Genomic DNA, 23,504 nt, shown 5'->3' on the forward strand with positions numbered 1-23,504 from the left:
AACCATCTCTGCCTGCAGAGAACTCAGCCCCTTCAAGGCCTGCCCCAGCTGACCTGTCCTTCATGTGGCCTGTGCCCTCGTGCTGACCACAGCACCAGGGATCATCTGCTGCCCTCAGAGATGAAGGGACTAGTCAATGTTCTCATCACTTCTCTGTAGACTGTTCTCTATACTTGTCACCAAAACAGTTTGTACTAGAGCTTTTTCAGAATTTAAATTACTATCTCTAAATCAAGCATATTTTCCAAAGTTGCCTTTGTTTTCTAATACATCAAAGCATGACTGCCCATTAAAGTCTAAAAGAGAACCAGAAGATTCTTAAATCCCTCTCAGGAAGATATTAAGTCACTCAGTTAACTAACAGCACCTTTTGGATAAACATTTTCGTAGGGAATAAGAGATGTGGGCTCTGTCCTCTGAAACCATCCAGGGCATTTGAAACATTCTCTCAGATCCCATAATGACCACCAGTTTGCTAAGGGAAGAATATTCTATCCCAGTTCTGTAAATAGAATTATCTCAGGAACAGCTGGGAATCATAAGGGACTTACTTGCTTTACCAAATAGGTGTCTGTCTATAAGGCTTCAGACCTCTTTCCCTTAGGTCTACCGTGATTAGAGTCTCGACACCAAAACAAGTTCCACATGGTCTCACAGCTGGTCTGAAAATAGCAGGACCTATTTTAAATCAAAATGGCTCTCAGAAAACCAGGGACATAGAAGTTTCCAACATATCTCAAATTAAGGATCTGACTCTGAGGACCTCCCCAAAAGGCAGACAGATGCTGACCTTCCAAAGTCTTTACTTGAGCATCTGGATGCTGTCTAAAGTTGTCAGCCTTTGACAAACCATCTCCACGTTTGCTGTTTTATCTCGTTAGATTCCCCAAACAGCACTCCTCATAGGGCCACTGGAAGGCATTACTTGTCAGTTTCAAATGAACAGTTTTAAAGCTCGTGCTTAGGCCAGGCAAGGTGGCTCACACCTGTCATCCTGGCACTTTGGGAGGTCAAGGTGGGTGGATCATCTGAAGTCAGGAGTTCAAGACCAGCCTGGCCAACATGGTGAAACCCCGTCTCTACTAAAAATACAAAAATTAGTCAAATGTGGTGGTGCGTGCCTGTAATCCCAGCTACTTGGGACGCTAAGGCAGGAGAATCCCTTGAACCCAAAAGGCAGAGGTTGCAGTGAACCCAGATCACACCACTGCACTCCAGCCTGGGCAACAGAGTGAGCCTCTGCCTCAAAAAATAAAACAAAATAAAATATAAAATAAAACAAAGCTTGTGCTTAAAAAGCTTCTGCCCTTTCAGAGGCAATTCCCCTTCACACCGCAGGAGGGGTAGGTTTGACAGTGCTCTTGCTTCACTGAAGAGGCTGTGGAGGGTTCGCCCTCCCCTGTGCCACATGTTTCACCTCTCTGCATACTGTGTTAAATACCAAGCAGAACACTGGCAGAGAGAATCCTATTTCAAACATACAGGCAATGATTCTCAACCCAGGATCGAGCAGTGTACTTCACACCATCTGAGGACATTTTTCCTTGACATACACCCCTAACCCACCTACCTCCACCTCCAACCCACCGAACCTTTGATAAGCCACCTACTTCCTCTTTCTCCTTCCCACACTGCCTCGGGATCCGCTGGTAGAGATATTCTTTCATAATTTGGGGTTGCTGCCAGAAATTGTGTCAGACTGCAGAGGGAGTAACTCCTTGCCCACATTCCAAATTCCTTTATATTTCAGACAATTCAGATCAGGAATAAATTGATAAACTAAAGATGGTGAAAAACATGTGTCCTCAGCATGGCTCTAGGCAGCCTATGTGGCTAAAATTGTCCAAAACATTTAAGGACACAAGTCACATTAGAAGAATATGATAAAATAGACATCAAGGATGCTTCCAGAAACTAAGCCATTTTTGTTTCCACACTCCATACCAAGAGGAACTATTGGTGGGTTTTATTATTCAAGGAAAACAGTGAATGCCTTTGGTAGTAGCAAATATCACCAAGTAATCCCCAGGGCCTGAGAAGTCCACACTTCCAAGTCTGTCTCTTCTGGTGATGGTTCCCAAATGTACTGTGCATCAGGGCCACCTGGGCAGCCTGGTGAAATAGAGATTCCGTAGACTGGAGTGGACCCTGGAATCAACAGGCACCTCAGTGTTTGGAATGCACAGTAAAGTCTGTAAAACCTGCCGTAGGCCAAACATTAGATCTTAGTGCATTCAGAATTGCGCCATCCACAGTGAGTGTGAAAGAACTGCCTGTAAGGTCTCCCACAATCCCTACCCCGATGCGTTCCTGCTTTCTTCTCAAGAAGAAGAATTCTACCCTGATCCCTCCTTCCCATCTTTGGATCGTTCCAGACCTGGTTCTTTCATGTGATTCTCCATCTGGATCACACACCTGGAACATTACCCAGAGGGTCTCTTCTGCATTCCCACGTACCCTGTCCCTTGAATTTGTTTTTTCTTCTTTACTTTTCTTTCTTTTTTTCTTTTAAGATAGGTTCTCTTTCTGTCACCCATGCTAGAGTTCAGCAGCGTGATCAATAGCTCACTGCACCCTCAACCTCTGGGCTCAAGTGATCCTCCTACCTCAGCCTCCCGAGTAGCTGGGACCACAGGCATGTGCCACCACACTTGGATAATTTTTTTAAAAAGTTTTTGTAGATACAACAGTCTCAGTATGTTTCCCAGACTAGTCTCAAACTCCGGGGCTCAAGGGATCCTCTGTCAGCTTCACAAAGTGCTAGGATTACAGGCATGAACCACCATGTCTTTCTGTCCCTTGAATTTGCTCTCTGGAAGAAATTATTGATTCTGAAACTCTTCTTCCCTTCCCTTAACTGCACCCTATATTTCACTAAATGAATGGAAAAGTAGAAGGAAATCACATTTGTTGTGCTCCTCCTCGTGGCAAGCACAATGGGAGGCTCTTCATGCACTCTTATTCTTCACTTATCGCTTATTGAGGTCCCCGATAGAAAAAAATCAGAGAGGCTGGGTGCAGTGGCTCATGCCTGCAATCCCAGCACTTTGGGAGGCCAAGGCAGGCAGATCACCTGAGGTCAGGAGTTTGAGATCAGCCTGACCAACATGGAGAAACCCCGTCTCTACTAAAAATACAAAATTAGACCAGTGTGGTGGTACATGCCTGTAATCCTAGCTACTCAGGAGGCTGAGGCAGGAGAATCACTTGAACCAGGGAGGTAGAGCTTGCAGTGAGCCGAGATCACGCCATTGCACTCCAGCCTAGGCAAAAAGAGCAAAACTCCATCTCGAAAGAAGGAAAGAAGGAAAGAAGAAAGAAAGAAAGAGAGAAAGAGAGAAAGAAAAGAAAGAAAAAGAAAACAGAGAATTTAAGGATTAACTGATTAAAGGCGTCAGCTATTAGGTACTATGACAGAGTTTGGATTTGAACCCAGGAACTGTCTGGTTCCAAAGCCATGGCTTTTTCTGGTATATGTCATGGTTCCAAAACATGTGACCAGCCTTTTCTGTACACGTCTGATCCCGCCCATGTACCAAAGCCTCATGACAATTTGTTCCCAAAATTACTACATATTTTATAAAAGTTTTTCTTTCCAATCAAAGATGAGGTCAAAATGGAATGAGATTAGACTAGAAACAGCCTTTCAAATATAAAAAAGAAGCAGTCTCCTGTTATCACTTTGAGAAAGATTTGATATTTCTCTAAATTCAGTGGCATCAGTAAGGTTGGGATTTTCAAATGCTGTGCAGTTGACACATAACTCTAAAGCCAGAGTTTCAGTGTTGCATTCATTTTCCAGAAAAAGGGCTCAGCATAAAATGCAGCTAATAGTAAGGTTTTGTTGGGGTTTTTTGCATAATAAAAGTCGTAACTGAGCAACATTAGCTACAGACACTCCTCCCCATAAATCCATGGAGACTCTGTGAAAAGCATTTCAGAGGAATACAAACCCCAAGTAGTCTTTGGCAAGGGGTAATTTGCCATGATGATAGTTAAATAAGGAGAATACTGAGTAGCTGACTACAAAGAAGCATCTGAAAATAAAACTAGCTATAGTTGAAGTCCCTCAATTGAAAATGGATGTAAATTTTCTCACATGTGACAGCCTAAATTGGTCTCTTCTGTGTATAAGGCAAGTTTGACAATGCATACCAAGAAGCTTAAATCATAAGGTTTGACCTAATACTCCCACTCCTAAGTATTCATTTCAAGAAAATAATTCATAAGAGGAATACAATACATATTTTTATCTCCTAAGTATTCATTTCAATAAAATAATTGAATACAATACATATTTTTTGTTTATAACTGGCAAGAAACTGGAAGCAACCTTATTTTCCAATAATGAAAAAAAGACTTAGTACATTTTGGTATCTTAATTATTTGAGTTATTATGCAACCATTAAAAATATGATTACAGTGTACAAACAAGAAAAAGAGTGTGTTCAGTGAAAGGCATAGAAACAAAATATAAATGTGCAGTGATTACAGACATGCAAATTACACAAGCTGATAAAGACTAAGAAGGGAAACAAAGAAATGAAAATATTGATGTTAGCTTGGTGAGATTACAAGTGTCTTTAAACATTAAAATTATTTTCTTTTATAGCGACCATATTCAGTTTTTAGGGATTTTTCTTGTTTTTCCAGATGTGGTTTCTATAAAATTACATTTTACATTTTTTCCATCACTGGAAAAAAAAATTTATATTTTAAAATTATTTTTGATCAGAAGATTATTTTACAAAACTACATAAGGAATGTTCCAGCCAATTATGAAATACAGAGAATTACTAATTCACAAATACTAATACTATTGTTTTAATTTGCAGTGAAGGGAATTTGGCTACAAAGCAGATCGTATTCCTTCAGAGGCCAGTTATGTGGAATTCAGCTGCTCAAACACCAGATGTGAGTAAAATTGATGCTTTATTAACTGAATGTTATATTGAAGCATTTAATCCTTAAACTCTCGTTGTAATTCCAAATAAGAAAGCATGGACATGACATGGAAACAGTCCTCTGAACCAACCTATAAGGGAAATGTGCTAGCAATCAGGCAACATGAAATAGTTCCAAAGGGGGATTCTAATACGCCATCTCAAAATATGCCACTTTGGCATGAGGATTACTTTGAGCTAAAGGCAATTAGGAAACAGCAGACACAGGAGGAACTCTCTGTCCTCCACCTTTCTGCTGAAAAACGGGGGCATACATTTCGCTTTATAAGGGTGACATAAATTTCCGTTTGTAAAGGTGTCTAATCACCAGAAACAATTCACAGTGATGAGTCTGCAAAAACAAACTGTACTGAAATAAGCTTGATCTTCCATTCGTTTACTCCATGTATTTGCCTTCTCACAATTTACTTCCCCAGAAGCCCAAATTCCTTTTCCCTCGTCTAGTCACCTGTCCACAACTTATCACCCTTTGTTAAAATGGTATATAAACTCCCAGGTCTTCTACACCAAACTGTCTCTTTGGGTTTTTGCTACTTTTCTGTGAAGAGACTGTGTGCATTGAAAATAAACCTTTTCTCCTATTAATATGTCTTTTGTCAGTTTAATTTGTAGTTCTCAGCTACTGAACCTAAAAGGATAGAGGAAAAGTTTTTTCTGTCCTTACAGTTCTAAATCTTGTGAATGAGGCCGGGCGCGGTGGCTCAAGCCTGTAATCCCAGCACTTTGGGAGGCTGAGACGGGCGGATCACGAGGTCAGGAGATCGAGACCATCCTGGCTGACACGGTGAACCCTCGTCTCTACTAAAAAAATACAAAAACTAGCCGGGCGAGGTGGCGGGCACCTGTAGTCCCAGCTACTCGGGAGGCTGAGACAGGAGAATGGCGTAAATCCGGGAGGCGGAGCTTGCAGTGAGCTGAGATCCGGCCATTGCACTCCAGCCCCGGCGACAGAGCGAGACTCCACCTCAAAAAAAAATAAATAAATAAATAAATCTTGTGAATGAATGTGCCTGATCTTGCAATGCATCCATGCAACTTTGGCTATCTTGACATTTAGCAACATTTTTCTTTTATATTATCTAGTCAAGTTTGTATTTTTTCAGCACTTTGCTGAAGGGCTATTCTGAGCCTCAAGTCACCTTTATCTTACTGGATGCACAGCTAGAATACAATGATTGAATGTGGCACTCTGTGCATTAATAAAGCATAACTTGCAAAACAAGAGATTTGCAAATGGACCAGAAAATTTTTAAAGTGATTCTTTTTCTGTATCTACATCAAGAAAACATTGCTTTATGTTTTCAGGCAAAGCTGCAGAGATTTGAAAAAAAGAAGACATTGTTTAGTAAACTTTAAAGTTATCTAAACTATCAAAGAGCTAGATTGACTGTGTATATAATACAGCCATGCTAAATTATCTCACGTTAATTTTGGAAAAAGGCTGGCTGGGTCGGTAGGTAAATCAGTAGAGAGGTAGAGAGGTAGTTGGGAAGATGGAGAGGCAGGAGAATACAATGACCAAGTACACAGAATTAGAAACCACATTAGAGCCCACAGGTGAGCACTGCAACCCTCCACAACAATGAGGATGACTCAACTTCATGAGTTTATTAAAAAATATCTGTCAAGGTCATGCACAGGGGCTCACAACTGTAATCCCAACATTTTGGGAGGCTGAGGTGGGAGAACTGCTTGAACCCAAGAGTTTGAGACCAGCCTGGGAAACATTAGCAGACCCTGTCTCTACAAAAAATTTAAAAATAAATTAGGCAGGCATGGTGGCACATGCCTGTAGTCCCAGATATTTGGGATGTTGAGGTGGGAGGATCATTTGAGCCCAGGAGTTCAGTGCTACAGTGAGCTGTGATGGTGCCACTGCGTTCCAGCCTGGGTGACAGAGTGAGACCCTGTCTCAAAACAAATTAATTAAATAAAAGAAATATTCTGGCCTAACCCAGTGGCTCATGCCTGTACTCCCAGCACTTTGGGAGGCCGAGGTGGGGATCATGAGGTCAAGAGATCAAGACCATCCTGGCCAACATGGTGAAACCCTGTCTCTACTAAAAATACAAAAATTAGCTGGGCGTGATGGCGTCTGCCTGTAGTCCCAGCTACTCGGGAGCCTGAGGCAGGAGAATCGCTTGAACCCAGGAGGCAGAGGTTGCAGTGAGCCTAGATTGCACCACTGCACTGCAGCCTGGCAACAGGGCGAGACTCTGTCCCAAAAAAGAAAAAAAAAGCCGGGCGCGGTGGCTCAAGCCTGTAATCCCAGCACTTTGGGAGGCCAAGACGGGTGGATCACGAGGTCAGGAGATTGAGACCATCCTGGCTAACACGGTGATACCCTGTCTCTACTAAAAAATACAAAAAACTAGCCGGGTGAGTTGGCGGGTACCTGTAGTCCCAGCTACTCGGGAGGCTGAGACAGGAGAATGGCGTGAACCCGGGAGGCGGAGCTTGCAGTGAGCTGAGATCTGGCCACTGCACTCCAGTCTGGGCGACAGAGCAAGACTCCGTCTCAAAAAAAGAAAGAAAGAAAGAAAGAAATATTCTGCCTAAAAGAAGCAAAGGTGGGGCCGGGCGCGGTGGCTCAAGCCTGTAATCCCAGCACTTTGGGAGGCCGAGACGGGTGGATCACGAGGTCAGGAGATCGAGACTATCCTGGCTAACACGGTGAAACCCCGTCTCTACTAAAAAAAAACAAAAAATTAGCCGGGCGATGTGGCGGGCGCCTGTAGTCCCAGCTACTCGGGAGGCTGAGGCGGGAGAATGGTATAAACCCGGGAGGCGGAGCTTGCAGTGAGCTGAGATCCGGCCACTGCACTCCAGCCTGGGCGACAGAGCGAGACTCCGTCTCAAAAAAAAAAAAAAAAAAAGAAGCAAAGGTGGGTATATGTAGAGAATGGCCAGAAAAAGTTGTCCTTTCTTCTTCCCCCAAAGCAAACTTCTCATCATGTCACCACCTTTTTATTCTTTCTTTTTTTCTTTTCTTTTTTTTTTTTTTTTGAGATGGAGTCTCGTTCTGTCACTAGGCTGGAGTGCAGTGGCGCAATCTCGGCTCACTGCAACCTCCTACTCCCTGGTTAAGTGATTCTCCTGCCTCAGCCTCCCGAGTAGCTGGGACTACAGGCACGTGCCACCACACCCAGCTAATTGTTGTATTTTTAGTAGAGACGTGGTTTCACCTTGTTGGCCAGGATGGTCTTGATCTCCTAACCTTGTGATCCGCCCACCTCGGCCTCCCAAAGTGCTGGGATTACAGGTGTGAACCACTGCACCCGGCCTCTTTCTTTCTTTTTAACATTCTACAAATGGCCATTATTTTTAGGAAAAGTCATCAGAATTCACAGCCTCATGGGGTTCTGATCCATGAGGGCCATGGAGTTGTGTTTGTGACAATGTAAGACCTATATCCAGCTACCTTACAGCCTCTTTTACTTAATATTAAATACAAGGTTTTTAATTCCCTGAAAATGTTTAGGCCCTTTTTGTTTATCATGTTTTACTTTTTTATGAGACAGGGTCTCCCTGTGTTGCCCAGTCTGGTCTTAAACTCCTGAGTTCAAACAATCCTCCCACCTTAGCTTCCCAAGTAGTTAGGGTTACAGGTGCTCACCACTGTACCCAGCCCTTTTTTGTTTAGCTTTAGATACTATCCAGTAGTCTCTAGTCTCAGATTTTCTTTGGGTAATCTTTATATTCCATTGTAATGTAAAATTACTGGTTCATTTATATAATGGGAAGCAGATATAGTTGGTTTGTGTCAATGACAAATCTAATAATAATATATTTTATAACTTACAATTCTGCTTCTAAATGGATTTACCATTTCTTCATTTGACAAATGTTTAATTTTTCTAGCAAGAAGCCACAGGATCCTGAGATTATTTCAGGGCAGGACTTGTAGGTAGGAGTCAAAGTGTCTAACAGCTATAACAGAAAGCTGATTTGCAAATTCTTTCAGTTTTTACTTAAGGAAACAATTTTTTACTTTATCTCAAAATGGCAGTAATACTTTCAGGAAAGTAAACTATTAATATCAATATAGAGTTAATTTATTACCAAAATGTTTTAGGTATCTCATATATATTTTGTGAAAGTTGTATTTACAATATGCCTTGAAAAATTTATGTAGTCACAGATCCATAATAGCACTGCTCTTTGTTAATACCTTTAAATCAGTTATTGTTTGAAAGGGATTGATGGGGGGATTGCTTTGTTTATAAAGTCTTTCAAAGAATTTTTTCAAAGACGTTTAGTTTTAAAAACAGTTGGTAGATATTTCAGACATTACAAGTGTTGTCCTAGGATTCTCAATGCGTTTTCATTAAACAATAAATTTCATGGGCTGCTAGAAATTAACCTAGAGTCTGACCTTTGAAAAAAATTTCTCAGCTGAGTGCAGTGGCTCATATCTGTAATCCCAGCACTTTGGAAGGCCGAGGCGGGCAGATCATCTGAGGTCAGGAGTTCAAGACCAGCCTGACCAACATGGAGAAACCTCTTCTCTACTAAAAATACAAAATTAGCTGGGCATGGTGGCACATGCCTGTAATCCCAGCTACACAGGAGGCGGAGGCAGGAGAATTGCTTGAACCCAGGAGGCGGAGGTTGTGGTGAGCTGAGATCATGCCATTGCACTCCAGCCTGGGCAACAAGAGCGAAACTCCATCTCAAAAAAAAAAAAAAATTTATCTTGTTTTTTTTACTAAGACTAATGTCAAGACTTTTCCCATCCAATTTCACTGAGCACAGAACAGTACTGTTATGTTCAACAAATCCATTTAATGCCCCTGCTGTGGGGAGGAAAGTGAGGATTGCACTATGAAGAAAGCATGTCGTTGGATTTTTTTTCTTCGGAAGTTATGGAGACCTTTACTTCTGGAATGTGTTTGATATTTCACAGATATATCTTATGCAGTATTCTAGATACTTGTGAATGTTTTTAAACATGAAAAATGTCATTTCAAAACATTTAGACTCTCATTTACTGCTGCAGTTTTCTCTAAGCTATTAAGAGATCATTCATTTTAGTAAAACTAGAAAACTATTAGGAAAAAACATAGGAGAAAATCTTCATAAAGTGGAGTTAGGCAAAGAGTTTTTAGGGGCCAGGTGCGGTGGCTCACACCTATAATCTCAGCATTTTGGGAGCCTGAGGCAGGAGGATCACTTGAGTCTAGGAGTTTGAAACAACGGCAGCAACAGCAAAACCCTGTCTACAGAAAATACAAAAATTAGCTGGGCATGGAGGCACACACAGGTAATCCTAGCTACCTGCAGGGGGTGAGGAGCGGGGATCGCTGGAGCCTGGGAGATTGAGGCTGCAGTGAGCCATGATCGCACCACTGTACTCCAGCCTGAGCAACAGAGTGAGACCTCGTCTCAAAAAAAAAAAAAAAGAGAGTTTTTAGACATAACACCAAAAGCACAATCTATTTAAAAATTGAAAAAAGAGACTTCATCAAAATATAAAACTTTTGTTCTGTGAATGGCACTGTTAACAGAAGGAAAAGACAAGCCACAAACTGGGAGAGAAAAACTCAGAAAACATATACAAGACAAATGATCTTACCCAAAGGGTATCAAGGACTCTCACAGAGTGAAAAAACAACCCAGTGAAAAAATAGTTGAAAGACTGGAACGCTTCACCAATGAGGATGTGTAAATGTAAATGTATGAAAAGATGCTTAAATCACTAGCCATTAGGGAAGTGCAAATGAAAACTCATAATGAGATATCATACACCTGTTAAAATGGTTAAAATAAAAAATAGTGACAATACCAAGAACTGGGGAGGATGAGGAGCAATCAGAACCCTCATACACAGCTGCTGGGGATGCAAAATGGAATATCCACTGTTTTCACACTGCTGATAAAGACGTATCTGAGACTGGGTAATTTACAAAAGAAAGAGATTTAATTGGACTCACAGTTCCACGTAGCTGAGGAGACCTCACAATCATGGCAGAAGGCAAGGAGGAGTAAGTCACATCTTACGTGGATGGCGGCAGGCAAAGAGAAGAGATTTAATTGGACTCACAGTTCCACGTAGCTGAGGAGACTTCACAATCATGGCAGAAGGCAAGGAGGAGTAAGTCACATCTTACATGGATGGCGGCAGGCAAAGAGAAAGCTTGTGCAGGGGAGCTCCCTTTTTTTTTTTGAGACAAAGTCTCACTCTGTCACCCAGGCTGGAGTGCAATGGCATGGTCTCAGCTCACTGCAACCTCCACCTCTCCGGTTAAAGCAATTCTCCTGCTTGCCTCAGCCTCCTGAGGAGCTGGGATTACAGGCACGTACCACCACACCCAGCTGATTTTTGTATTTTCAGTAGAGATGGGGTTTGACTATGTTGGCCAGGCTGGTCTCGAACTCCTGACCTCGTGATCCGACTGCCTCGGCCTCCCAAAGTGCTGGGACTACAGGCATGAGCCACTGTGCCTGGCCCCATTTTTAAAACCATCAGATCTCATGAGACTTATTCACTATGATGAGAAAGCACAGAAGAGACCCACCCCTGTGATTCAATTATCTCCCACAGGGTCCCTCCCACAACACATGGAAGTTATGGGAGCTACCAAATTCCAAGATGAGATTTGGTTGAGGACACAGAACCAAACCATATCATCCACCCTGGAAAACAGTTTGGCAGCTTCTTATGAAGTTAAACAGACATTTACCATATGACCCAGCAGTCCCTGTCCTGGTTGTTTACCCTAGAGAAATAAAAACTGATGTTCACACAAAAACCTACACACAAATATTTGTAGCAGTTCTATTCATAATCACCTCAAACTGGAAACTGGAAACAACCCAAATGTCTTCAACAAGTGAATGAATAAACAACAGTGGTACATCCATACAATTAAATACTCAGAAATAAAAAGGACTGGGCATGGTGGCTCACATCTGTAATCCCAGCACTCTGGGAGGCCAAGGCAGGTGGCTGGCCTTGAGGTCAGGAGTTTGAGACCAACTGGGGCAACTTGGGACCCCATTTCATAAAAAAATAAAATAACATAAAGTCTGTCTCTACAAATAAAAAATAAAAATAAATAGGAATGAATTTACTGGTATACATAACTTGGATTAATCTCAAAGGTGTTTTAATGAATAAATAAGCCAGCCGCAAAAGATTGCGGACTGTATAATTCTCTTTAAATGACATTCTCAAGAAGACAAAACTATAGTGTGGAGAACAGATCAGTGGTTTCCAGGGATTAGGGGTGGTGGAAGGGTGTGATAGAGGGATATATAAAGCAGTGTTTTGGGGTGGTGGAACTGTTCTGTGTCCCAAATGTGGTTAAATCTATACACGTATTGAAACTCATAGACTTGTACTCCCCAAAGTCACTTTTACTGTATGTTCATTTAAAAGATAAAACGTCAAAGATCATTTGCTCTACAAATTACATAGACTCTATTTTCTATGCCTTTGTCCCTCAGTAAAGACCGTCCTTGGGTCATGGAATGCTTATGAAGCTTAGTGAAGTTGCTAACTTCTCTTTTCTCTGTGTGATGTCAAAAGGCCAGGGTCTTTTTATCTTGCTGTTCCTTTTATCTATTTTTATTTTTCTTTATTTTGGGGAGGGTCCTCTAAATGAATTCGAGGAAATGATAGCTATGCTGATCCCTGCTGCCATAAGGGCAGATGTAGGATGGGAGAGCAGCACTCTTCTGGCCACCCAAGCTTGTTTCTATATTCCTTATTGGTGTTCTTTGGGTGGTAAGGGACATAAACTCTGTTCAGACTAGCCTATGTATATAAGGGAATGTACTGGCTTCTAGACAGGAAGACTATACTGGCATAGCTCACAACGTTTAAAAAAAAAAAAAAAAAAGGCCAGGCATGGTGGCTCATGCCTGTAATCCCAGCACTTTGGGAGGCCAAGGTGGGTGGATCACAAGGTCAGGAGTTCAAGATCAGCCTGGCCAAGATGGTGAAATCCTGTCTCTACTAAAAATACAAAAAAATTAGCTGGGTGTGGTGGCACGCACCTGTAATCCCAGCTACTCCAGAGGCTGAGGCAGAGAATTGCTTAAACCTGGAGGGGCAGAGGTTGCAGTGAGCAGAGATCGCGCCACTGTACTCCAGCCTGGGCGACAGAGCGAGGCTCCATCTAGAAAAAAAAGGAATAGCTGGGCTCGGTGGCCAAGGCAGGCAGATCACAAGGTCAGGAGTTCGAGACCAGCCTGGCCAATATGGTGAAACTCCATCTCTACTAAAAATACAAAAATTAGCCTGGCGTGGTGGCAAGTGCCTGTAGTCCCAGCTACTTGGGAGGCTGAGGCAGGAAATCGCTTGAACCCAGGAGGCAGAGCTTGCAATGAGCTGAGATTGTGCCACTGCACTCCAGCCTACGTGACAGAGTGAGACTTCATCTCAAAAAAAAAAAAAACAAGGAAAGAATGAGCCTGGACAACATGGTGAAACCCCACCTCTACAAAAATTACAAAAATTAGCTGAACGTGGTGGCAGGCACAGGTGTCCAGAGTAGTCCCAGTTACTCTAGAGGCTGAGGTGGGAGGATCACTTGTACCTGGGAGGTTGAGGCAGCAGTGAGCCTTAATTGCACCACTGCACTCCAGCCTGGGCTACAGAGTGAGACTCTGTCTCAAACAGAAAAAAAAAAAAAAAAAATTAAAGAAAGAAAGAAAAAGAAAAATAACTGAAGACCTCACTTACTGACATCAGAGATTCCACATTGTCAAGACGTTTCCTCTCATCTATTTGTTTCGCTTTTGTGTGTGTTGTGTGTGTGTGCAGAGGGCTTCTTAGGAGGTAAGCTTGGCCACCTTATCAAAAAGAAAGAATTTGTTTATCCTAGAATCAGTATAGTAGTCCCAGGGAATGACTCTGGTCAGGTCTGACCGGGTCACCTGCCCACACTGCAGTAGAGAAGAAGATGGATAGGAAAGCTGGCTGGAGAGGTAGTAATAGGTCAACCATACTCTTCCCCCTTCCTAGGCTTCCATGATTTTGACAGCCCCAAGCTGGGAAGATCCAGGAATGTATTCTGTGAGCGGTCAAGGGAAGCGCCTCTTTTTATGATTGAAGGAAATTTTTATTTAGGAAACACACAAATCTTTTACAGCAAACCTACTCATATTTTTACAGATGTGGGTAAGATAGTGTGAAAAGAATAAGGTAAGAGACTCGGGCTACAGTTCCGGGCTAGTATTCCATCACCTTGGACAAATCCTGTTTTCTCTCTTGGTCTGAGCCTCACCTCTGTAGAATAAGGGGACTGAAGTAGATAATCTCCAAGAACTAGTTGGGCTTCAGACTTCTACAGTCTAAGTTATGAGAACATCACAGTTTGGTTTGTTGGAAATGTTATTATTTACATGTGGAATAAGGGTGGGGCAGGAGAGGTGATATGATTGCTGAAGTTGTATTTATTAAATAACATGTCACATGCATCCATGTGAAGAGACCACCAAACAGGCTTTGTGTGAGCAATAAAGCTTTTTAATCACCTGGGTGCAGGCAGGTTGAGTCCAAAAAGAGAGTCAGTCCAAAAAGGGAGATGGGGTGGTGCCATTTTATAGGATTTGGGTAGGTAATGGAAAATTACAGTCAAAGGGGGTTGTTCTCTGGTGGGCAGGGGCGGGGGTCACAAGGTGCTCAGTGGGGGACCTTCTGAGCCAGGAAAAGGAATTTCACAAGGTAATGTCATCAGTTAAGGCAGGAACCGACCATTTTCCCTTCTTTTGTGATTCTTCAATTACTTCAGGCCATCTGGATGTATACCTGCAGGCTTGGGCTCAGAGGCCTGACATAACAGTCACATGGTAAAAAAAGAAAAAAAGTGTGTGTTGGTTCAGAAGTCTTTTTTAGAGGTGCAGTGCTAAGTATTTTGCCATCTTCTAACATTTGAAATTTACATTTGGTGGCTGTTTATTTATTAATGCTTATTTTAAAGTGAATTACTATGAATATCTTAGTATTCTGAATAACATCCCATTTTTATTAAGAAAATCCTTGTTGGCCGGGCGCGGTGGCTCAAGCCTGTAATCCCAGCACTTTGGGAGGCCGAGGCGGGCGGATCACAAGGTCAGGAGATCGAGACCATCCTGGCTAACACGGTGAAACCCCGTCTCTACTAAAAAATACAAAAAATTAGCCGGGCGAGGTGGCGGGCGCCTGTAGTCCCAGCTACCCAGGAAGCTGAGGCAGGAGAATGGCGTGAACCCGGGAGACAGAGCTTGCAGTGAGCCAGGATCCGGCCACTGCACTCCAGCCCGGGCGACAGAGCGAGACTCCGTCTCAAAAAAAAAAAAAAAAGAAAATCCTTGTTAAGTATGTGAGAATTGGCCTCTATTAGCTGATGTATAATGAACAAAGTATTGCAAAATTTACCTTTGGCCCCAGCATTGGTGAGGAAGGCAAGATCCAGGAAGCCCCCAGGGACCTCCACCTTCCCATTTTGATTCCGGTCAGTGTTGAGAGCACTGAGAGCATCATTCAAGAGTGAATGCATTCTGGCTGTCGCGGTGGCTCACGCCTGTAATCCCAGCACTTTGGGAGGCTGAGGCAGGCAGATCACTTAAGTCCAGGAGTTCAACAACAGCCTGGCCAACATGGCAAAACCCCATCTCTATAAAAAATAGAAAAATTATCCAGGCGTGGTGGTGCATGCCTGTAATCCCAGTTACTCTGGAGGCCGAGGCAGGAGAATTGCCCAAGCCTGGGAGGTGGTCAAGCAATTGTAAATAGTAATGACTGAAAAGTCAGGAGGTGGTCAGTGCAGTGAGCGAAGATTGTGCTACTGCACTCCAGCCTGGGCGACAGACAGAAACTCTGTCTCAAAAAAAAAAAAGAGTGAGTGCATCGTTGTACATGTGGGAAAGATAGTCACTGGCCAGGCTTGAGAAAGAAGCGCAGTCTGGCCGTGTTCATCAGCCGTATGTGAAGCCAAAAAACTGTATCCTTGCTGACCAATGCCCCAGTGCAGGGAAGAAAGTGCCATTCTCAAATTTTGTACCTTTCTGAGAGTAAATCTGTCGGGTTCCACCGCATATATTAATTTCAATAAATTTGGTGAATGGAATAAACAGGAAAAGAACTAAAGAGCTGATATTGGCCGGGCGTGGTGGCTCACGCCTATAATCCCAGCACTTTGGGAGGCCGAGACGGGCAGATCACGAGGTCAGGAAATCGAGACTATCCTGGCTAACATGGTGAAACCCAGTCTCTACTAAAAAATACAAAAAACTAGCCGGCGAGGTGGCGGGCGCCTGTAGTCCCAGCTACTCGGGAGGCTGCGGCAGGAGAATGGCCTAAACCCGGCAGGCGGAGCTTGCAGTGAGCTGAGATCTGGCCACCGCACTCCAGCCCAGGCGACAGAGCGAGACTCCGTCTCAAAAAAAGAAAAAAAAAGAGCTGATATTTGCATTTGATGAATGCAAGGGTGCCAATGTAAAATGTGACAACCACCAAACTGTGTCTAACTTGGGACCAGGAAGGTGGACCTTTGTTGAGGGACGACCTACTGTAGACTTTGTGAACCCCAAATATATGAGATAGTTCTCCGTTAATTTAGAAAGTTTATTTTGCCAAGGTTAAGGACACACTCCCATGACACAGCCTCAGGAGGTCCTGATGACATGTGCCCAAGGTTGTCAGAGCACAGTTTGGTTTTATACATTTTAGGGAGACGTGAGACATCAGTCAACATATGTAAGATGAACTTTGGTTCCATCCAGAAAGATGGGACGAAAGGCGGGACAACTCGAAATGGGGAGGGGTAGATAAAAGTGGCTGCAATATTTTGAGTTTCTGATTAGCCTCTCCAAAAGACCAATCAGATATCCATTTATCTCAGTGAGCAGAGGGGTGAATTTGAATAGAATGGGAGGCAGGTTTGCCCTAAGTCATTCTCAGCTTGACTTTTCCTTTTAGCTTGGTGATTTGGGGGCCCCAAGGTTTATTTTTCTTTCACAACTTTTTCCCTTAAACTTGCCTAACTCCAGTAACTTGGCCAAGAAAAAGATGAACTGCCTCTGTGCTGCCAATAAACTCCTTTCTATGCAACCCGCTGGGGCTGCATCTTCCTATACAAACAGTGTCATAAACGGTATTACATTCCACAGTAGCGCACAAAATCCACTTTAATAAAGCTGTTTGTTTGCTTTGTATATTTGCTGTAAAAACCAGTAGAAAATACCCCAGTATTTTATGCACTGCATTTCAACAGATGAATCGTTAACAAACTTCTGTAAGATCAGCCTGAGCATTTGATTTCTACAATTTTTCTAAGAATTTTTTAATTTTGCCTCTTACTTTTAGGAAAAATGCAACCCTAGATCCCAAATAACATATAAATGAATTTTCAGTAAATGAGCTCTTAGTAAACTGGGAAATTACTGTGATTCGTAAATGTATCTTTAAATCTATGTTCAGTTTTATGTGCCTAGGAGGATATGATCATATTCTGCAATATCTGCCATGTTGTCAGTAATAAATAAGCTCTTAAGGGCTAGATTCAGTGGTTCACACCAGTAATCCCAGCACTTTGGGAGGCAGAGGTGGGCAAAACACTGAGGTCAGGAGTTCAAGACCAGCCTGGCCAACATGTTGAAACCCCATCTCTACTAATAACACAAAAATTAGCTGGGCAAGGTGGCACATGCCTGGAGTCCCAGTTACTCAGGAGGCTGAGGCGGGAGAATTGCTGGAACCCGGGAGGCAGAAACTACAGTATGCTGAGATTGCATCACTACACTCCAGCCTGGGCAACAGAGCAAGACTCTATCTCAACAACAACAACAAAAAATGCTCTTATAATGAAGTCTCATCAGGAGTCTGAACATCACAAGTTAAGCAGCTAATTCTCCTTGTTGTGCTTTCCCTTTTTTGACTTAGCTATCTTATTTTTTTCATATATATATACATATGAAAAAAATATATATATATATAGGACTTGAGGTCTCACCATGCTGCCTAAGCTGGCCTTGAACTCCCAGGTCCAAGTAATCCTCCCATTTCAACCTCCTGAGTAGCTGAGACTACATGCTCATGCCACTTTGCCCAGCTAGATACCTTATTTTGACTTAAGTTGCCTGGGCAGAGACCATGTCCCCTTTATTCTGGACTGAACCAAGAACATTCTCTGCCCTCAGTAAATATTTATCAGCAAAAACATCCACAGTTGATCAGAGAGTCTGAATGAGCTGGATTGAATTGTTGAGCATGTATACTGTGTCAAGCAGAAGCAGTTTGCAGCAGGACAAGGAAAGGGTCCACTTCACCCTTGAAGACATTCTAGACACTCACTCAAAATAAACTCAGTCTGAATTATCTGTGTATATTAGTCTGTTCTCACGCTGCTAATAAAGACATGCCCAAGACTGGGTAATTTTTAAAGGAAAGATGTTTAATTGGACTCACAGTTCCACATGGTTAGGGAGGCCTCACAGCCATGGCAGAAGGTGAATGAGGAGCAAAGTCATGTCTTACATGGAGGCAGGCAAGAGAGCATGTGCAGGGGAACACCCCTTCATAAAACCATCAGATCTAATGGGACTTATTCACTATTGTAAGAACAGCATGGGAAAGACCCACCCCCATAATTCAGTTACCTCCCACTGGGTCCCTCCCACAACACTTGGAAATTATGGGAGGTACAATTCAAGATGAGATTTGGGTGACAACACAGCCAAACCATATCATTCTGCCCCAGCTCCTCCCAAATCTCATGTCCTCACATTTCAAAACCAATCATCCCTACCCAACAGTTCCCCAAAGTTTGGTTTTTTGTTTTTGTGTTTGTTTTTGTTTTTTTTGAGATGGAGTCTTTCTCTTGTTGCCCAGGCTAGAGTGCAATGGTGTGATCTTGGCTCACTACAACCTCCACCTCCCAGATTCAAGTGATTCTCCTGCTTCAGCCTCCCACATAGCTGGGATTACAGGCTAATGTGGCAGTACACTCAGCTAATTTTTATATTTTTAGTAGAGACGAGGTTTCACCATGTTGGTCAGGCTGGTCTGAAACTCCTGACCTCAAGTGTTCCTCCCGTCTCAGCCTCCCAAAGTGCTGGGATTACAGGCATAAGCCACTACACTCAGCCAAAAGTCTTAACTAATTTCAGCATTAACTCAAAAGTCCACAGTCCAAAGTCTCATCTGAGACAAGGCAAGTCCCTTCTGCCTATGACCCTGTAAAATCAAAAGTAGGTTAGTTACTTCCTACATACAATGGGGGTACAGGCATTGGGTAAATACATCCATTCCAAATGGGAGAAATTGGCCAAAATGAAGGGGTTACAGGCCTCATGCAAGTCCAAAATCAAGTGGGGCAATCTTAAAGCTCTAAAATGATCTCCTTTGACTCCCTGTCTAATATCCAGGTCACACTGATACAAGAGATGGGTTCCCATGGCCTTGGGTAGTTCTGCCTCTGTGACTTTGCAGGGTACAGCCCTCCTCCTGGCTGCTTTCACAGTCTGGCATTGAGTATCTGTGGCTTTTCCAGGTGCACAGTGCAAGCTGTCAGTGGATCTACCATGCTGGGGTCTGGAATATGGTGGCCCTCTTCTCCCAGCTCCACTAGGCAGTTTCCCAGTGGAGACTCCATGTGGGAGTTTCCACCCCACAATTCCCTTCCACACTGCCCTAGCAAGGTTCTCCATTAGGGCTCCATCCCTGCAGCACACCTCTACCTGGACATCCAGATGTTTCCATACATCCTCTGAAATCTAGGCAGAGATTCTCAAACCCCATTTCTTGACTTCTGTGTGTCCACAAGCCCAAAACAACATGTAAGCCACCAAGGATTAGGGCTTGCACCCTCTGAAGAAACAGCCTGAGCTTTACATTGGCCCCATATAGCCACGGCTGGGACACAGGGCACCAAGTCCCAAGACTGCACAAAGCAACAAGGCCCTAGGTCCAGCCCACAAAAACATTTTTTCCTCCTAGGCCTCCTGGCTTGTGATGGGAGGAGCTGCCATGAAATGCCCTGGAGACATTTTCTCCATTGTCTTGGCAATTAACATTTGGCTCCTTGTTACTTATGCAAGTTTCTGCAGCCAACTTAAATTTCTTCTCAGAAAATTGCTTTTTCTTTTCTATGGCATCATCAGTCTGCAAATTTAAACGTAAATTCCAATTCCAAACCATATATTTGTGAATACATAAAACTGAATGTTTTTAACAGTACCCAAATCACCTATTCAATGCTTTGCTGCTCAGAAATTTTTACTGCCAGATGCCCTAAATCGTCTCTCTCAAGTTCAAAGTTACACAAATCTCGAGGGCAAGGGCAAAATGCCATCAGTCTCTTAGCTAAAACATAGCAAGAGACACCTTTGCTCCAGTTCCCAAGTTCCTCATCTCCATCTGAAATCACCTCAACCTGGACCTCATTGTCCATATCACTGTAAGCATTTTGGTCAAAGCCATTTTGGTCAAAGGCAGTTCCAAACTTTCCCCCATTTTCCTGTCCTCGTCTGAACCCTTCAAACTGTTCCAACCTCTGCATGTTACCCGTTCCAAAGTCGCTTCTACATTTTTGGGTATTTTTATAGCACCCCCCAACTCTACTAGTACCAATTTACTGTATTAGTCTGTTGTCATCCTGCTAATAAAGACATACCCAAGACTGTGTAGTTTACAAAGGAAGGAGGTTTAATTGACTCACAGTTCCACATGGGGAGGCCTCACAATCATGGCAGAAGGCAAATGAGGAGCAAAGTCATGTATCATGTGGTGGCAGGCAAGAGAGAGCATGGGCAAGGAAACTCCTTTTTATAAAACCATCAGATTTCATGATACTTATTCACGGGTAAGACCCACTCCATGATTCGACTACCTCCCACTGGGCCCCTCCCACAACACATGGGAATTATGGGAGCTACAATTCAAGGTGAGATTTGGGTGGGGACACAGCCAAACCATATCACTGTGACTCTTCTGCACAGCCTGTGCCTACATAAAATGGGTGTAAGGTGGCCATTGAAGCACCTTTTCTGCTCTATAGATCCCAACTAACACTACGAAGAAAAATGTATTAGTATTTATACCTTGCTTTTTTCTCCCAAAGTATGATTTCAACAAATTTCCTTCCTTAGAGATGTCATTAAGGGCTGAGATGTGTACCTAACATACCTGCCAATAAGAATGATGTGCCAGGAACCTAAAAAGAGTTACAAAACAGGGAGAAGGGAATTCATTTGTATTTGGGTGGGGACGGGAATGTGGAGGTAGCTCTGAGCTGGTCATTGAAGATGAGCAGGATTTTGAAGAGCTGGGGGAAAGGACATTCCAGTAGGCAGAAAGGCAGCATGTGCTAGACCAGAGGGACAGGAAACACCCATCCTTTTAACTCCTGATCGCCAATGTCTTGTGTTTCAGAAGAAAGCCAGCCGCCACATAAAAGGTGAAGACAAGAACAAAGCCACTAGTAGGAGCATTGGATTAGACACAACCGCATCACAACCTGCAGAGAGCAGACACCCGTCTGAGGAGTGCTGCCTTTCTCCCTCCAGGGAATGCTGGACAAAGGAGGGGAGGCTGGCACAGCACAACAGCTTCTCTGGGTTCAGCAGCAGTGACAGCGTCCTCCGGGAATTAGACGACGGACAGTTTGATCAGGAAGATGGAGTGAGTCAGGTCACTTGTATGTGAGCCATGAGGTGAAGCAAAGGAAGGCCTTGTAAATAATTGTTAAAATAATTGCCAACTGACCTTATTGTGTTATTTTCTCTGCATTTATATAATATTTTTGAATTTTTCCAGACTCAGCCTTTCCTCTAATCTATGTAAACTTTGGCACAACCTCCCAGACAAGGAAGAATAACCAACATATTTATACATTTAGAATCATGTTTACACTTCTGTCAACAAAAACATCTGGTTAAACAGATGTTCCATTTGGTTGTCACACAATAATCTATTTCAGCTTCCCATGAATGTACAAAGTAGACTTTTCTTACAATTCCTGGTAAGGAGACTGAATATCTCAATCAGTATTTTACGTAATTAGAGAGAGTTCTCAGGAAGTTACAGTCTTATTTAAGCTGAAAAATAATCTCTTTCTTTTTTTCTCTCTCTCTCTCATACACACACACACACACACACAGCTAATTAGTGAAAATAAATACCTATTTTCCAAATATACTAATTAATCCACATTTTGTTTTTAACTATAGCATGTATATACAAAGCAAGCCCCTATGTGTTAAAATATTTTTTGAAAAAAAATTTTTTATATATCTTTGCTTTTAAAGGGTCACCATGTCACCAACCCTGTACTGATTCATTGCACATAAATGTTGTTGCTCCTAAAAGCCTAAAAATGCAGACAGCAAAGCAGCATCTCTTAAAATTCAATATGAAAAGAACCCATAATCTCAATAAATAAATACCTTAGTAGAGAGTAAGATTTAATTTTTTTTTTATTTTAAAGTCTAAATACTATGAAGAGGAAAAACACCAACTTCAAGTGGAAACTGAAGTATTTTACATCTGTCTAGATTTGAATTCTGCTTTTATTTTGACTTGCTAAATCCTGAAGAATGTTGAAACCTAGAATTTTCAATCAGGCAGGAGTAGAAAGATGCTCATAGCACATGCAATATGTATGATAACCTATTTTGTTTCACCTTGCTTTTCTTTCCCCTTCTAAGAGAGGTAGCTTTGCCTTGACCCAGTCTTTAACAATCTTTAAAATTCTACAAAATAGAGGATTTTCATTTGTCTATGAAAGGCTTACTTTGAAAGATGGAACCTTCAAGTGAATTACAACTTACTCTATCATTGATGAATTCAGCCTATTATATATTTTTATTAACATTGATGTTGACATTATAAGATCATTTTAATAATAAAACATCATTTTTATTGGGTTGTTGTTTTATTGAACACAAATATTCATATAATATGTTTGGTTTTGGGTTTTTTGTGGCTTTTCTTGAGACAGAGTCTCACTCTATCACCCAGGCTGGAGTGCAGTGGCACAATCTCAGCTCACTGCAACCTCCCCCTCCTGGGTTCAAGGGATTCTCCTGCCTCAGCCTCCAGAGTAGCTGGAACTACAGGCGGTGTGCGCCACCACGCCCAGCTAATTTTTGTATTTTTAGCAGAGATGGGTTTTCACCATGTTGGCCAGGATGGTCTCGATCTCTTGACCTCGTGATCCGCCTGCCTCGTCCTCCTGAAGTGCTGGGATTACAGGCGTGAGCCACCATGCCTGGCCCTCATATAATATGTTTTATACATATAACAGATATGTATTACATGTTATCAATTATATAGTGTATCTAAACTAAGTCAATCTCCATTAATTGCTGATAAAATTAACAAGAATGATTCCACTTTTATCATCCAGAAGTACAGTACAAAGGAATTTAAGAATATTCGTCTCACTCTTATTCTATAGCAATAGCTGTCAACAATATTTGCAGAAATAGTTTTTGTTTTGACTTTTAGATGGACTTGAGTTCCATAATCAAGAGTTAGTGGATTTTTGGTAGAAATAAGCACTGCTTCTGGAGTCCACAAAATGTAATAAAGTTAGGAAGCACAAAGAACAA

The 23,504-nt window shown here is 42.4% G+C and overlaps 1 protein-coding gene across 3 annotated transcripts in view; it reads left to right on the forward strand.

Moving 5' to 3' along the window:
* The window catches only part of RFTN2 (raftlin family member 2), a 90,231-nt gene extending 67,415 nt beyond the window's left edge, over nt 1–22,816 (forward strand). For 2 of the 3 annotated variants that reach the window (XM_033230749.1, XM_033230751.1), the window contains exons 8-9: nt 4,836–4,914; nt 21,325–22,816. In XM_033230749.1, the coding sequence (XP_033086640.1) occupies nt 4,836–4,914; nt 21,325–21,597 (352 nt within the window). In that variant the 3' untranslated portion in view covers nt 21,598–22,816. The remainder of the gene's footprint in view (nt 1–4,835; nt 4,915–21,324) is intronic. The other variant, XM_033230750.1, reaches the window with a different exon arrangement.
* The last annotated feature ends 688 nt before the right edge of the window (nt 22,817–23,504 follow it).

This window comes from Trachypithecus francoisi, unplaced genomic scaffold (assembly GCF_009764315.1).
Source record: "Trachypithecus francoisi isolate TF-2019V2 unplaced genomic scaffold, Tfra_2.0 Lachesis_group13, whole genome shotgun sequence".
Lineage (NCBI taxonomy): Eukaryota > Metazoa > Chordata > Mammalia > Primates > Cercopithecidae > Trachypithecus > Trachypithecus francoisi.